The sequence below is a fragment of the Lagenorhynchus albirostris genome, chromosome 17 (genome assembly GCF_949774975.1).
Source record: "Lagenorhynchus albirostris chromosome 17, mLagAlb1.1, whole genome shotgun sequence".
Lineage (NCBI taxonomy): Eukaryota > Metazoa > Chordata > Mammalia > Artiodactyla > Delphinidae > Lagenorhynchus > Lagenorhynchus albirostris.
The window spans coordinates 43,691,125-43,706,706 of record NC_083111.1 but is presented as its reverse complement, the minus strand read 5'-3'; the positions used below and the strand labels follow the sequence as shown (position 1 = coordinate 43,706,706).

Sequence of the window (15,582 nt, the reverse complement as noted above, 5' to 3'; positions counted from 1 at the left end):
CAGTCCGCCTGCTGATGCAAGGGACACGGGTTCGTGCCCCAGTCCGGGAGGATCCCACATGCCGCGGAGCGGCTGGGCCCGTGAGCCATGCCCGCTGAGCCTGCGCGTCCGGAGCCTGTGCTCCGCAACGGGAGAGGCCACAACAGTGAGGGGCCCACGTACCGCAAAAAAAAAAAAAAAAAAGGTCCACATAAAATAACAGACAAAAGATGTACTCTGCCTCCCCCCGCCCCGCCCTCTACCCAGCCCCATTCCCCAGCCTCTTTAAGGAGAAGAGTATAAGTTTTGAAGGCAAGCTGAGACCACGGTTGAATCCCAAATGTCTATCACCCTGGACAAGTTACTACTTCACTGGAGTCTTAATTTTCTTAGCTGGAAATTATACTGAGCATACAGGAAGCATAAGACTACATATTATGTCCATGATAAAAAAAAATAAAGGCAAGACATCATGGAAATTCAAGAGATATCATCTTTAGCTGATAGATCTAATAATTTCCAAGTATTTGCCATGTGCCAAGCACATGCATTATCTCATTTAATGGACAAGACTAAGTCTTTGTCAGTTTCTTAGTTTTAGTTGTGAAGAGTGCTGATACATATTCAAGATAGAATAATTTCTTGTCATTTATGTGAGAACACAAATTGTGTGTTTTTTCCTGCCAAATGTTGTGCACATATCAATTACGTAAACTAAACATACACATAAACTACAGCTTCAGTCACAGTAATTTACCAACTTATTTTTAAATTCACCCCCAATTTTAAACTCCTAAAAACTAAGAGGATAATCTTATAAATATGGCCTATAAATCAAATTTGCAAAATCTTGCTATATATCCTGAGTTATTTCCTTTAGGGTAAAGATCCTTGTGCCTTCTCAACAGCTAGCCAAAACTAAATCCTCTTCAGGGATTTCAAAACATCTCTTTGTTGACTGCATCTGGGATGCTCAGGGCTACTTTTATAGGTTAGAGAGATGACATTCAATACCTATCACATGGCCAAATTATTCTAAAGATGATTTCTGAAACGGTAAATACAGCTTTGGTTTTCAAGGCTTTATGTCAGATGGGTACTGAGATAAGGATTACAGGTGATACAGCAGATACATATCCATGTAATTCTTTCTCAGATCCTGATGGATGCGTTCTGGAATACTGGCATTCTATGGAACAGTTTGAAAACCACTAGCATAGCTGGAAAGAAAACAGAGTAAATTTAAAAACTGGAGAGGAATTCCCAGGTGATCCAGTGGTTAGGACTCGGCGCTTTCACTGCCAAGGGCCGGGTTCAATCCCTGGTCGGGGAACTAGGATCCCACAAGCCGTGCGGCGCGGCCAAATAAAACTGGTCAGATAACACCAACTCCTCACAGAGATCCTATGATTTTGTTTGAATAGTAATAATAGTAACAATCATTTAAAAAAGTTTTCAAGGCTCTCACAACCTTGAGAAGTAGTACATTCCTCAATAAAGCCAAAGTGCAACACAAACAAGTGTTCGGAGGGTTTATTGCTGCTCTTGATATTTAAGATGAGCACGACTATTTAAGGTCTTTTCTGTCAGAACTATTGAAGGTCTTTTCTGCAAGGCCTCTGGCAGAAGAAAATGACAGGATGAAAAAGTCCTGTCATGTAACCAAACAAATAGAGGCAAAATTCTGGAGATTCTGTAAAGGTCATTATAATTTTCAGCAGAAACTTCTGATTATAAAAGTAAAATTTAAAAGCAATAAAGTAATTCACTGAGAAAATTAGATTTGTTCTCTGAATGCAATATAATATCCTGGAACATGCTATCAAAATGAGAGGTTAAAAAAAAATCAGAGAGGTATAATGGAAATAACAGTGAGTTCTTAGACTAGAAATCAGGATATTGTTTTGCCTTTGAAATGCCTTTGCTCTATGACCTTGAATAAGTCACTTAATCTCTCTGAAACTCAAGATTCCTTTTGGTAAAATCAGGAATGTTTGTTTTACCTATCACTCAAGATTTTTAAATCAAATGAGTATTCTTCTAAGAGTTAAAACTAAGGGGACTAGTGACTTAAAGGGAAAAAGAAAACCCTGTAGATGACACGTAAATTTAGTAATACCTGGGATGACATGGCAAAACTACCACCTATGAATAAAAGACATAATTCTATTGAGAATATCTTAAAAGACAAATTTATTTAGCCCCGTAACAGTTTAGATTATTCAACTAAACAGTGAGATGTCATTTTAGATACTGCATTCAGCATTTAGTTTAACAAATAATTATCAAAGGCTGTTATATGCCAGTCACTGCTTGCTATCCCATATCAAGGCTTATAATCTAGTGGAGAGAAAAGACCCTGAGCAAAAGTAAATGAATAAGTTACTAGACAATTTACAAACTACAATAAAGGAAACACATATAAGAGGTTAAGACAGAAAATAAAAGGGGATGCCTATTTCAAATAGGGTGATCAGGAAAGCATTTTCTGGGAAGGTACGTTTTAAAAGTGAGATCTAAAGGCTGATTAGAACAGTGGGGTCAAGATGGTTCCAGAAGTGTTAATAACAGCTCATGTAAAGGTACTGGGTTGTGAGAGTTTGAAGAACTGAAAAAGATTACTATAGGTGAAGGTAGCAAATGAGAGGAAACCAACTCAAAACTGCTTAGGAAAAAGAGCAGGTGTTGGGCCATATAGGAAAGAAGTTTAGATTTTAAATGCAAAAGCTACTGAAATCTTCGTTTTAGACAAGATTGTGGTTTTTTTTTTTTAGCGGTACACGGGCCTCTCACTGTTGTGGCCTCTCCCGTTGCGGAGCACAGGCTCCGGACGCGCAGGCTCAGAGGCCATGGCTCACGGGCCCAGCCGCTCCGCGGCACGTGGACTCTTCCCAGACCGGGGCACGAACCCGTGTCCCCTGCATCGGCAGGTGGACTCTCAACCACTGCTGACTTGTTTTTAAAAAGACTCCTTACTAGGGTGTCGAGGAAGCACTGGGGGCAGCCAACAGAAGCTACTGCTGTACAAGTGAGTTAAGGTGATAATAGCTGGACTAAAGATATGTTTTGGAGATAAAACTGATGGTACTTGCTGAAGGATTAGGATATGAGGTAAAGATGAGGAGGTAAGGAAAAGAGAAGAACCAAGAACGATTCTTAGATTTTTGGCTTGTATGACTGAAGGAATGGCAGAGTCATTTACCATTTATAGAAATGGGGAAGACTGGGAGAGGGCAGGGAATTATAAGCCCTATTTTGGCGATGTTAAAGTTTTTGAGACAAACATCAGGTTTCTAATTGAAGAAATTCAGTGTACATCTAGACATGAGGTTTTGGAGATGAGAGGAATAGTCCAGTTACAGACACAGGCAAATAAACAGTTGATCACCACTATCTGAAGATTCCATATTGGAAATTTGCTTACTCACTAAAATTTACTTCTAACCCCAAAATCAATACTTGTCATTCTTGGGCATGCACATAGCTGTGAAAAGATCTGAGTCATCCTACAAGCACATTCCCAGGCAATGCTCTGCCTTCTTGTTTCAGCTCTCATAAAAAATATAAAATAAACATAAAAAAAGAGAGACTAACTCTAGCTGGGGAGCTAGAGAAGGCTTTATAGTAAAGGTAGCAATGTAGCTGGGCCTTGAAGGATAGGTAGAAATTGGTAGAGATACAGAAAAAACAGGCCTTTTAGAAAAAATAATATGAATAGAAAAAGATAATATGAATAGAGAGACACTGACGTCTAGCTAATGGTAATGTCTTAGGGGTAATGGTATGAGATAAATCTAAGATGGGGTTAGATCATGAAAAGGCTTGAGTGCCATGTCACTGGATCTTATTCAGCAGGTGCTGAGGAACTATTGAAAAGATGTGAACTTGAAAGTCACATGAACAGAACTGGGCTTTAAAAGATTTAGCTGGCATGAGTGCGTAGAAAAGATTGGCAACAAAGGGACTGGAAACAGGAAAACCAGTTAGGATGCTTAGGACAGCCTAAGCAAAAGGTAATAAAGTCCAAAAGCAGGGCAGTGGCAGTGAAACTGGAAAAGAAGTAATGACTACAAAAGACACAGCATACTATTAGAATGATTTATTGGCTGTAGAAAGATGGACCTTACAAAATTTTAGCCAGATGAGGCAAACACAGCCATTTTCCACTGTAAAAATAAAAAGGTGGCTCACATGGAATTTACTAGGCATGAAAAATAGGAGTATGCTGCATAAATACTTTGGTGGGACATCTTACTATATTATGCATTCAATAATTACTTATTGACTGCCAGCACCGTGCAAGGTTATACAGTAGCAAACAACTCTTTTATTTACTGAGCTTATAGATATTAACAATCGCACTATGGCAAATCTTTATGAAAATTCCTAAACTAATATGAAAAAAACTTGTCCACTAAAATGAGTTTTCTTTGACGATGATCTTGGTTACCTGCTTCCAGTTGAAATTCAAAGCAACAATTGTTAAAGACCAGTTATCTGAGATCTTACATCCATCCATATCACTGCACAGATTAAGTCAAGCAAAAAATATTTACTGAGTGCCTATTTAACACTCACAATGAACTAGGTGTCATGAAAAATACATGTATGAAAACAATGATTTCCAAAAATGCCAAGAGCTAAGCCCAGTGAAAAGTGCTGCCCCCTTCATCACTCCCTTCACTTTTAACAGGGGAACAAACTGCAATTCATGCCCCCCAAAACTTATGGCAAGAAATTAGGGGATAAAAAGCAAACTGATATAAGAATTAAAAAAAAATGCTTATGAATAGATTTTAAAAAGCTAAACAACATCTATTCTACAAATAAAAGAAGGCAACTAGAAACAAATTTTGAAAATTTGAGTTGTAAAATTTGGAATGATTTAAGAGAAAACTAAAAAGGATGGACTGAAAGGACGAAAATAAAATATTTAAACAAATATGGAATGTCCTTTTAAAAAACTGCAGTAGTTGACATCACTGATTCCACTTGAATCAGAATTAAGTATATCTTAAAATGTTTATCAGAATGATGTAGTAATAAAAGATGGATCATAAGATTAAACATGACTCCATTTAGAAATCTCTCTTATACTATGGATCTTACGGCCCTATTGCAGGGAATGATTTTCAAACTCATAGGCAAGGGAGCTTGTTAAAAATGCAGATTCCCTGAACCCAGTTCCACAGATTCTGAATTTACAAGATATGTAGTAGGACTCAGGAATCTACACCATTTAACAAGCATTCGAAGTAACTCTATTGCAGGGACTTCCCTGGTGCTCCAGTGGTTAAGCCTCCATGCTTCGAATGCAGGGGACGCTGGTTGGATCCCTGGTCAGGGAACTAGGATCCCACAGGCCGTGTGGCACGACCAAAAAAACCCCCAAAGTAAGTCTATTGCAAGTAGTTAGGGTTAACACGCTGAGGAATCCTGCAGTGCTTTAACTCAACTAAGATCTTCAATTTATAAACAAGATAAGCTAATCGGAGCATGGTTAAATGCCTTACTCAAATTTAGAGGTCCTAATTCCTGCCAGGCTGACAGAGTTAAGTCTTCCTCCCCTGAGCCATTGCTGTTTCTTCAGTCTCTCCCACTATCCTGCTCCTCCCCACTTTCAAAGTCAAATTCTGTGATAAGGTTTTTCCTGGCCACCTGGGCCCACACTAGGGTTTTCTGATATCTTTTTCCACAACTGGAATAAGCAGCTCCCTGGGGAAAAACTAAGCTTTTACTTTTGTATTTCCTTCACTGTGAGACATATGAATATTGTTTTCCTTTTTACTGCCTTCCATTTGCAAGCAGTATCCTGCTTTTCCCCAAGTAAATATTTAGCACAGTGCAAACCATATGAGTACTAACTAAATAAATGGAAGCTTATATTTCTTAACCCTATAAAGCAGTGTTTTTCTAACTGTGGGTCACGCTTCATAATCAAATATGAAACCAATTTAGTGGGTCACAAATATCATTAAAGAAAAACAAATAGAATAGTTTGATATATGTGTGGGGGGTATTGCAATGTAAAATGTTTTCACTGCAGGTTGCAAAAACATTTGAAAGCCAGTTTTGTGCTGATGAACTTCTCCAACACAACTTTACCATTAGGTAGGCAAATACGTTTTCTCACGTGATTAACATTCAACCACTCCGTTAGTCTTCCCATTCTCCACTCCCCAAAGATAATACTGGATTTATTTATTCATTCCCCTTCCCTTAACTCAAATGAAAAGGAGAAGGAATAAGTACTAAGTTTGATAAGCATATTTCACAGCTCAAGTTCCATAGGAGCCTGTCTGTGTTCCTTCTTCAGATGGGTCATCCAAGTGTTGTGATGCACTTCGTGTGGGCTCTTGGAGCACCTGTCTCTTGACCCAAGTCTATCTGAAATTCCAGACGTCCCAAACAGGGCTTTGAAATTTTCACACCCTGCTTCATCCACACTGGTCCTAGACTTATTAATGTATGTGTTTTTTTCAAGATCACCTTCTTTCCTGTCTTGGAGCCAGGTTCTTTATTTCCACGATAACATTACTTTCTGGTAATCCTTGATATTCTCTACAAGTTTAAATATAATTACCTATGTTTCAAGTCACTTGTATTTTCTCTTTTCCTAACCTAAGGTGGTATTCACACTGACAAAGTTGTATCCTTTTCCAGGTCTTGCATGTATCTTGCATCCTCTTAATCAGCAAGTCTAATCTAGACCTAATAATGCAGTAACTGTGACCTGTCACATCTCTACTACAACCTTATCCTTTGTACTGTTACCAACCATACTTTCATTACTTTAGCTTCAACTCAGATCTCACTTCCTCCAATAACTTGCCTAAATGCCTCCAATGCAAATAGTCTCCCACTCTCCAACCCTCATTTATACTGCTCACACCTCTACAGCACCTGTCAGTCTACAAAATTTTAGAATTATTTTTGAATCTGTCTCCTGTATTAGTTTCCATGCCTGACTTTAACTCTCACGTGTATACTTCTCAGTATCCAGCAAAAATCAGAGCGCAGGTCACACAGTATTGTACTTTATCGTACTGAAAATGGGAAGAGCTAAATCCAGTGGCTATAAAAATAGGTTAGGAGCTGCTTCTCATTTTGCACACCCTCCATACCCTGTTCAACTGCACGGTACTTTTTTTTTTAAATGAATAAAACCATGAACGTTCCAATGGGAGAACCGCGGGGAAATGGCCATAAAGACCGCAGAAATGAAACGCGAAGGCATGCTAAAACAGCTGTGATGCTCTCTGCATTTCCACATGTGGCCCGGTAAATCGGTGCCGGAACGCCTCGCGCAACCTGCGCCTTTCTGCTCTGTCATCCCTTTACTCTATTTCAAAACGCCCACACCGCTCCGCCGAACTTGCCTGAGCGCTCTCTCGGGGGGGCCCCGGAGCCCCGAGTACCCGAGAAAACAGACCCCCCTCTTGCCTTGCTCCAGGTCCGGCCTCCACTTGCCACAGGCACCGGAAAGAGAGTGGGCCACCGTCTCCCTTCAACAGTCCCAACTAAAATGGAAGCGCGTCCAAACCTGGGTACCTTTAAGCCTCGAGTCAGCCCCGGAGTCTGCAGGCCGCCGTATCTCCCCATCTCAGTGTGACCTGAGCCAGGCTCTGCCTCCCCGGCGCAGTCTTGCCACAACTTCCCCACCGTCAGGTCCCATCAGCCTCCGCACACACATGCAGCCGACCCAGCAGGCCTCGGGGACGTTGCCATGTCGTTCCGGCGGTCAAGGTTCCCGAAAATGACCTGACCGCCGGGCGCTTCTATTTAAACATACCCCACACTGTCTAACTTCCTTTCTCTACACTCATCTTCCCCACCGGTCCCATGCTTCCTGAGTTTCCACCGTTCTCCAAGAAACGTGTCCACCGACCACCTCCTCCGCCTGGGGAGACTGCGTCCCGGCTCTCGACTAACCTCACTCTTTTCCTTTTCCATTCCCGGCTGGGGCGGCTCGCGTTTGGCCTCCCGCAAGCTCGAGGAGCTCCACGCTGGCCCCTCGCCCCTACTCTCCCGCCACTCCTCCCCTACTCACTTTGGGCTTCTCCGGCAATTTCTTCCGGTTCTTCTTCTTCTGCTCCTCGCTCCTGAGATTCTTCAGCACGCCTAGGTCGTCAGCGGCCGGGCCCGGCGCGGCCGCCGCCTCCTCCCGCTTGCGAGGCGGGCTCCTCCGCTTCTTGCGGGCGCCGGCGCAAGCCGCGGCCCAGCCGTAGCCGAGCAGGAAGAGCAGCAGGAGCCCGAGCGCGCCCATGCCCACCAGGATCACCCAGCCCGGGTACCGTTTCGGCTCCAGCCCCAGGTCGAGGCCCAACTCGGTGCGCAGAAAGCCTAGGCCGACCGAGAGCATTTCCTGCAGCCGGGCTGAGCCCTCCTCGGCCTGCTGGGCCAGCTCGTCCAGCCAGCTCCGTGTAGCCATCTTCCCTCCCGTCAGGGGCACTCGCAGAATGACGCCGGGGCGCAGAGACGCCGTGGAACAGTCAAGGGAAGCAAGGTAAGGCCAGGCCGGACCGCCTCAGGCCGAGCGCATTGCGGCCGCCCCTCGCGCCGGAGCCGGGGATCGGCCGCTGCCGCCGCCAGGAGGACAGGGGGCTCCCAGTGCCCCCCGTCAGCCTCACTCCGCCGCCGCCAGGAGGAGGGGGGCGGCGGGAGGGAGTGTCTCCAGCGGCGGCCGCTAAGCGGCGTCTCCGCGCCAGGGCCAGGCCCCGCTGTCCTCCCTCGGCGGAACAATGGCGGCTCCGGCCGCGATCCACGCAGCGAGCGTAGACTAGGAGCAGGGCAGCGGGTCACGTGGACGCCGATGGGCGGGGCGTGGGGTGTCACGTGGGCGCGGGCGAGGCCGGGCGGGGCTGGAGCCGTTAGAGCTAGCGCGCCGCGGCTGCAGTTGGCGGTGACCCTTTCGGGCCTGGTGGCGGCGCCGAGCCTTGGGGATCGGTGACTCTGGGCGGGTGGCTGGGAGGGGTTAACCGGAGGAAGTCTTTGCGGGATGGCTGGTGGCCCGGAGCTAGGAGACGTGGCGCTTTGAATGAGTCCAGGGGAGGGGCTCTCGGCGAAGCCTGGGGGTTGCGGGGTGTGGAAGAGGGCGAAGAGTGAGGAACCGGGTCACGGGGTCTGGGTCAAAATTGCCCTAGTAGCTGTCTCTTTTCTCTATTCTTTTTCTGGTAGTGGTGTCGGGGTGGAAGCGGCTTTTTCTCCCTGGATCACCGGAAGCTAGATGCTTCCAGGTGGGCTCAGCCGAGTCTGAAACCGGTCACTCTTCTTTGAGCGCGTAGGTTTAGTTCACAAATTGGGTTTGTCTCTTCACGGCCAACTTACCCACCTTGCGTGTCTACCATTTGCCTGCCTGGCTAGGGCGCTTTTGCGTGGTTTCTCTCCTTCGCTCTTGCTCTCGCTAGTATTAGTCGCCAGAATTCAAAAGTTGGAAAGCCCGTGGGCAGTATTCTTTTCCTACTCGTTTGTAGCTTTAATAAGAAATAAGAGGCATACTGGATTGTGTTTTACATGTAGAGGTAGATTCCTTGTTGCGTTTTATTTTAAGCTTTTGGGCAAGATCACAAAAGGAGTTTGCAAAATTCTGGGGTTTTTTTTGCTGTGTTGACCATATCTGGGTAGCGTTAGTAAGAAATGAATTTTCAGATCTCAGTTACAAAGATGGTATTCGGGGCTGCCGTAGGGTTTTCAAGTTACATTTCCCTGTAAGGAAACTGGTGTTTTATCATTAAATGATAATTAGCATGTAAGCAAGTGTCTTAAGTGAACTAAAAACAGGCTTTCTCAAAGAATAGAAAGTAAATAATAAATAATTGGTAATTATTTAATTGGTAAATAAATAATAAAAATAAACTGCTACTCTTGCGAAGCTTTATACAGACTTATAATTAAAGGTTGTGTAAATTACAAGGCCAAAACTTAGAAGATGTCATTGGAACTACTTCATCTCTAAAAGGTTCCAAATTCCACTTATATTTATGAAAGTAGATTTATCATTCTACATTTATGTTTTGGTTCCACAGACATGAAGGATGATGACTTTCCTAAGAAGTTCCACTGCCCATTCTAGGTTAGCACCTGTGGATTTATGAATTAAGCTATTATACAATAATAGTGGCTGGGTTTGCCTGTTCTTTTGGCAGCCTAGCAAGTATTGATTATGTAAAATCCTGTCATCTTTCTTTTTCCGTGACTCTCCTTTGATCTTAAAAAGAAAATGTTTATTTTGGTAATACAGGTATAATCATTTTTCATATATAACTTTGTAGTCATCTTTTTAAGTTTTTATTTTAAGAACAAAAATGGAGTCATACACTGTTCACTGTTTTGCATTTGATGTGGTCATGAACATTCATGTCACTTGATAAAGCCCACCTGATGAAGCTCACCAGGAACATACCAGTAGCCCCACAAAGTTAGGTTTATTAACTTGCAGCAGAATGAAGTTTAGGTAAAATTTAAAGGAAGGAATGCTTTGAAAGACAAAGCAAGCTGTGTCTAAAAGAGTTACTATCAGGCCTGGCCTAAGTAAACTCAGAATCCTAATTCCTTGGACATGGCAAAGTTAAGAGAAATATAAAACGTCATTTCTGAAACCTCTTTCCTGGAGGCAACTGGGTTGGGAATGAAAACTGCTTATTCTGAGAGTCAGAGTGACCCATACAATGGAATACCACTCAGACATAAATACATGCAGCAACATAGGTGAATCTCAACATAATTACGCTGAGTGAAGGAAGGTGAAAGAAGCCAGGCAAAAAAAGAGTATGTACTGTATGACTCCATTTGTATAAAACTAGAAAGTGCAAACTAATCTATAGTGACAGCAAATCAGTGGTGACTTGGGGAGGGGAGTGGGACCAAGAAGCAGTGGGAGGGAGGGGTTTAAAAGGGGCACAAGGAAACTTTGGGGAGTGATGGCTATGTTATCTTTATTATTATGGTTTTATGGGTCTGTGGGTTTTATGGGTTTATGTATGTCAAAACTTACCAAATTGTATACTTTAGATATTGTAGTTTATGTCAAATATACCTCAATAAAACAGTTCACAGAAGTTTTTTGAAAAATGACCCATGTGGAACAGCTGTGTATAGGGGTGGCATGCTCCATGCTCGCAGATAGGATTTTTTTTTAATGATATTTATTTATTTATTATTTGGTCGCACCTCGCGACTTGTGGGATCTTAGTTCCCTGAAACCAGGGATCGAACCCTCGCCCTCGGCAATGAAAGTACGGAGTCTTAACCACTGGACTGCCGGGGAATTCCCACTGATAGGATTTTTAACAAAGTTTTTACCAATCTATGATTTTAAGGTTTCTCAGCACTATATCCATTTATTTATTTATTTATTTTTGGCTGCATTGGGTCTTCCTTGCTGCGTGCGGGCTTTCTCTAGTTGCGGCGAGCGGGGGCTACTCTTTGTTGTGGTGCGCAGGCTTCTCAGTACGGTGGCTTCTCTTGTTGCGGAGCATAGGCTCTAGGCACATGGGCTTCAGTAGTTGTGGCTCGCGGGCTCTAGAACACAGGCTCAGTATTTGTGGCGCACGGGTTTAATTGCTCTGCAGCATGTGGGATCTTCCTGGACCAGGGCTTGAACCTGTGTCCCCTGCATTGTCAGTCGGATTCTTAACCACTGCACCACCAGGGAAGTCCTCAGCACTATATCCTTGATGTTAATTATCAAAAAAATTTTCTTTTTTACAGGTTTGCATAATAAATATTCACTTATTCTATGATCCGGTTCTACTGTAATTTATTTAACATAATTTATTGTTGGATAGTTAGGTTATTTACAAGTTTTTTTTGTTTTTTTGCCATTAAGTGCAATTCTGTCATGAATATGCTTGTAACTAAATAGCTTTGCGAATATCCATAGTAACTTTTTAAAATCAGTTTTATTTTATTTTTTAAAGAATTAAATAATTAATTAATTAATTTGGCTGTGCGGGTCTTAGTTGCAGCATGTGGGATCTTTCCTTGCAGTGCATGGGCTTCTCTCTAGTTGTGGCGCTCAGACCCCAGAGCACATCGGTTCAGTAGTTGCCCCACGGCATGGAGGATCTTAGTTCCCCAGCCAGGGATCGAACCTGTGTTCTGTGCATTGGAAGCCGGGTTCTTAACCACCAGACAGCCAGGGAATTCCTCATGATAAGTTCTTGAGGGTAAAATCCTGGCACTGTCATTGCCTGAGGCATAGCCCACGGTATGTGATTTAATGCTTAGTTTGGAAGTTTTAAGAGACCTGAAGAAGTTCTACCTAAGGCCTCTCACTTCATAGAAGAGAAAAAGGAAGCTTCAAAGGGTTAGGGCTCGTACCACAGTGTCAGGGTGGCTGAGCTCATAGTAGAACCCAGTCTTCCCTGTTAGTGACCCCTTGGTTGCTCCTCTTCTTCATATACTCTGTGATCAATTCTTGGGATTAGTGTGTGTTTGTTTTCTCCGACTGCTGTAACAACATTCCATAGACTAGGTAGCTTAAACAACTGAAATTTAGTTTGTCACAGTTCTAGAGGCTGGAAGTTCAAGATTGGGGGCCAGCATGGTTGGGTTGTGGTAAGGGCTCTCTTCCTGGCTTGCAGATGGCCACTATCTTGCTGTGTCCTCACATGGTGGCGAGAGAGCCAGTGAGCTCTCTAGTGCCTCTTATAAAGATGCTAATCCTCTCAGATCAGGGCCTCACCCTTACGACTTCATTTAACCTTAATTGCTTCCTTAAAGACCCTATCTGCAAATATAATCATGTTGGGGTTAGGGCTTCAACATATGAATTTGGGGGGAGGGGGACACAAACTTTCAGTCCATAACAATGCAGGAAGCTTCCATTCAAGTAGCTTAACTTTCAGGGCTGATGAAAGAAAAATGCTGATTTGGGTCTTTAAAATGGAGGCTATTGACATTATGAACTCCTGGGTCACAGGATTATATACCTAGGAGGAGGATTTTTTTAAAAAAAATCATTTTATTTTTGGCTGTGTTGGGTCTTTCTTGCTGCACGCAGGCTTTCTCTAGTTGCGGCGAGCCGGGGCTACTCTTCATTGCAGCGCACGGCCTCTAGGCACATAGGCTTCAGTAGCTGTGGTGCGCAGGTTCAGTACTTGTGGCACATGGGCTTAGTTGCTCCGCAGCATGTGGGATCTTCCCAGACCAGGGCTTGAACCCGTGTCCCCTGCATTGGCAGGTGGCTTCTTAACAACTGCGCCACCAGGGAAGTCCTAGGAGGAGGATTTTACAGTAAAGCAGGGAATACAGTTGAGTGTGCCAAGAATTTGGAGATATGGTCAGGAAAGGGTTACCCTCAGAATAAATTTTGTAAGAATTAGTAAATAATAAAGTTCTCTGCAGATGTATGCTAAGCTGAAAGATAGTTTATGAGTGTGTTGCTGAAAGGGCCAGGATACTTCCAAGCCTCTTTAAAAGATTGGAGAATTTGCTAAGAACCTGGGTGGAACTAAAAACTGGTTGGGGCATGAGGGCAGGGGCCAGGGGAAGCAGAAAAGACGGTGAATATGGTAACAAATAGGAAAGTTGTGGTGTATCCATTCAGTGGAATGCTGTGCAACAATGAACATGTCCAAGGACACTCATTGCGATACCATGTATGTAAAGTTTAAAAAATAGGTTTATAGGGCTTCCCTGGTGGCGCAGTGGTTGAGGGTCCGCCTGCTGATGCAGGGGACGTGGGTTCGTGCCCCGGTCCGGGAAGATCCCACATGCCACGGAGTGGCTGGGCCCGTGAGCTGTGGCCGCTGGGCCTGCGCGTCCGGAGCCTGTACTCCGCAGCGGGAGAGGCCACGGCAGTGAGAGGCCCGTGTACCACAACAACAAAAAAAATAGGTTTATAGATAAAGATGTAATACCATGCATGGGAATAATGAACACCAAGTCAGAATAGTACTCATTTGTAGGGAGAGAGAGAGAGAGAAATGGGATTGGGGTGGAGTATACACGGGGCTACAAATGAATCTATAGTGTTTTTATCTCTTAAATTAGGTTATGGGTAAAAGAGTGCTCCTTATCTCTACTTTTTGTATGCCTGAGATACTTTGTAATTTAAGTGACAAAAATTAAATGAGGGCTTCCCTGGTGGCGCAGTGGTTGAGAGTCCTCCTGCTGATGCAGGGCACACGGGTTCGTGCCCCGGTCCGGGAAGATCCCACATGCCGCGGAGCGGCTAGGCCCGTGAGCCATGGCTGCTGAGCCTGCGCGTCCGGAGCCTGTGCTCCTCAACGGGAGAGGCCACAGCAGTGAGAGGCCCGTGTACCGTACAAAAAAAAAAAAAAAAGAAATAATGGCATTCTTTATTAAAACAGTCAGGAATATTGATGATTAGTAGTAACATGGTTAGAGGTTTAAAACAGAAAAGAAGATGTGTGTCTTTGGAGAATTTTGCTTTCCTGGAGCTGAGGGCTAGTATTAGAGAATACTGCCTGTCTGGTGAGAATAAGAGTAATAGGATTTCTTAGTCAGCTTGGGCTGCTATGTAACAGAAGACCACAGACTGGATGGCTTAATCAACAGAAATTTATTTTCTCATAGATCTTGTGACTGGAAGTCTAAGATCAAGGTGCCCTCAGGGTTGGTTTCTCCTGTCTGCTTGTCTGGTAGACAGCTTCCTTCTCACTGTGTGTTCACATGGCCTTTCATCTGTGTGTGTGCAGGGGGAGAGAGAAATCTTTGGTGTCTCTTCCTCTTCTTATAAGGACACTAGTCCTATTGGATTAGGGCTCCACCCTTATGACCTCACTTAACCCCAATTACCTCCTTAAAGGCAGTATCTCCAAATGCAGTCACATTGGGGGTTAGGGCTTCAATGTAGGAGGTTTAGAGGGGACACAATTCGGTCTATAACACAGGATAAGACCTGGGATTGTTCTATAGAGCAGGGGTCCCCAACCCCTGGGCCATGGGCTGGTACCGGTCCACGGCCTGTTAGGAACTGGACCACACAGCAGGAGGTGAGCAGCGGGCAAGTGAGCAAAGCTTCATCTGCTGCTCCCCATTGCTCACGTTACCGCCTGAACCATCATCCCTCCCCTCCCTCCACCACCCCCGTGGAAAAATTGTCTTCCATGAAACCGGTCCCTAGTGCCAAAAAGGTTGGGCACCACTGGGGTAGAGTCGTTAAGGGCAAGAATACCATAAAATTGATTTGCTGGTATCCCTGGCTAGAACATAAGCTCCATGGGGGCAGGAAGGGCATCTTACTTGTGTACTGTGGTACCCCTAACACTTACTGCACTGCCTATTAATATTAATATTTGATCAACCGATGAATTAACAAATGTGGTGATTGGAGAGTGGGGTGGAATGGCGGTTGTTGCAGTGGTCTGGGATGTGAGGGACCAAGTGCCTAAACCCAGTGGAAATGAAGTGAAAGTGTGACAGTGAGTGACAGTAAGAAGGTGAGATAAAGGGGAGGGAAGAATCATGGATGACTGGCATTCTGTTTTTGCGCAACATGATGATCACTGTTCCATTAGTGGAAAAAAGAGAAGTTGAGAGAAGTTAATTTATTAGCATGAATCCTCATTTTGCAATGAGATACCTCTTAAGACTTATTCATAGTTTGTAAAACTGAAAGTCCTCGTAGTTTCTTCC

At 44.0% G+C, this 15,582-nt stretch overlaps 1 protein-coding gene and 1 long non-coding RNA gene across 13 annotated transcripts in view; one reads left to right on the top strand and one right to left on the bottom strand.

Annotated features, from left to right (window-relative positions):
* Positions 1-8,742, bottom strand: part of MTDH (metadherin) — a 55,093-nt gene extending 46,351 nt beyond the window's left edge. For 11 of the 12 annotated variants that reach the window (XR_009536480.1, XR_009536479.1, XM_060128231.1 and 8 more), the window contains exon 1: positions 8,030-8,742. Coding sequence is in view for 10 of the 12 variants with exons in the window: in XM_060128231.1 (XP_059984214.1) it covers positions 8,030-8,410 (381 nt within the window). In the remaining 2 variants the exon portion in view is untranslated. Of the gene's footprint in view, positions 1-7,530; positions 7,665-8,029 lie in introns of those variants that run through there. The other variant, XM_060128240.1, reaches the window with a different exon arrangement.
* LOC132508235 (uncharacterized) overlaps positions 8,113-15,582 on the top strand; it is a 99,763-nt gene continuing 92,293 nt past the window's right edge. The window contains exon 1 of the long non-coding RNA XR_009536483.1: positions 8,113-8,485. This is a non-coding gene — a long non-coding RNA (uncharacterized LOC132508235). The remainder of the gene's footprint in view (positions 8,486-15,582) is intronic.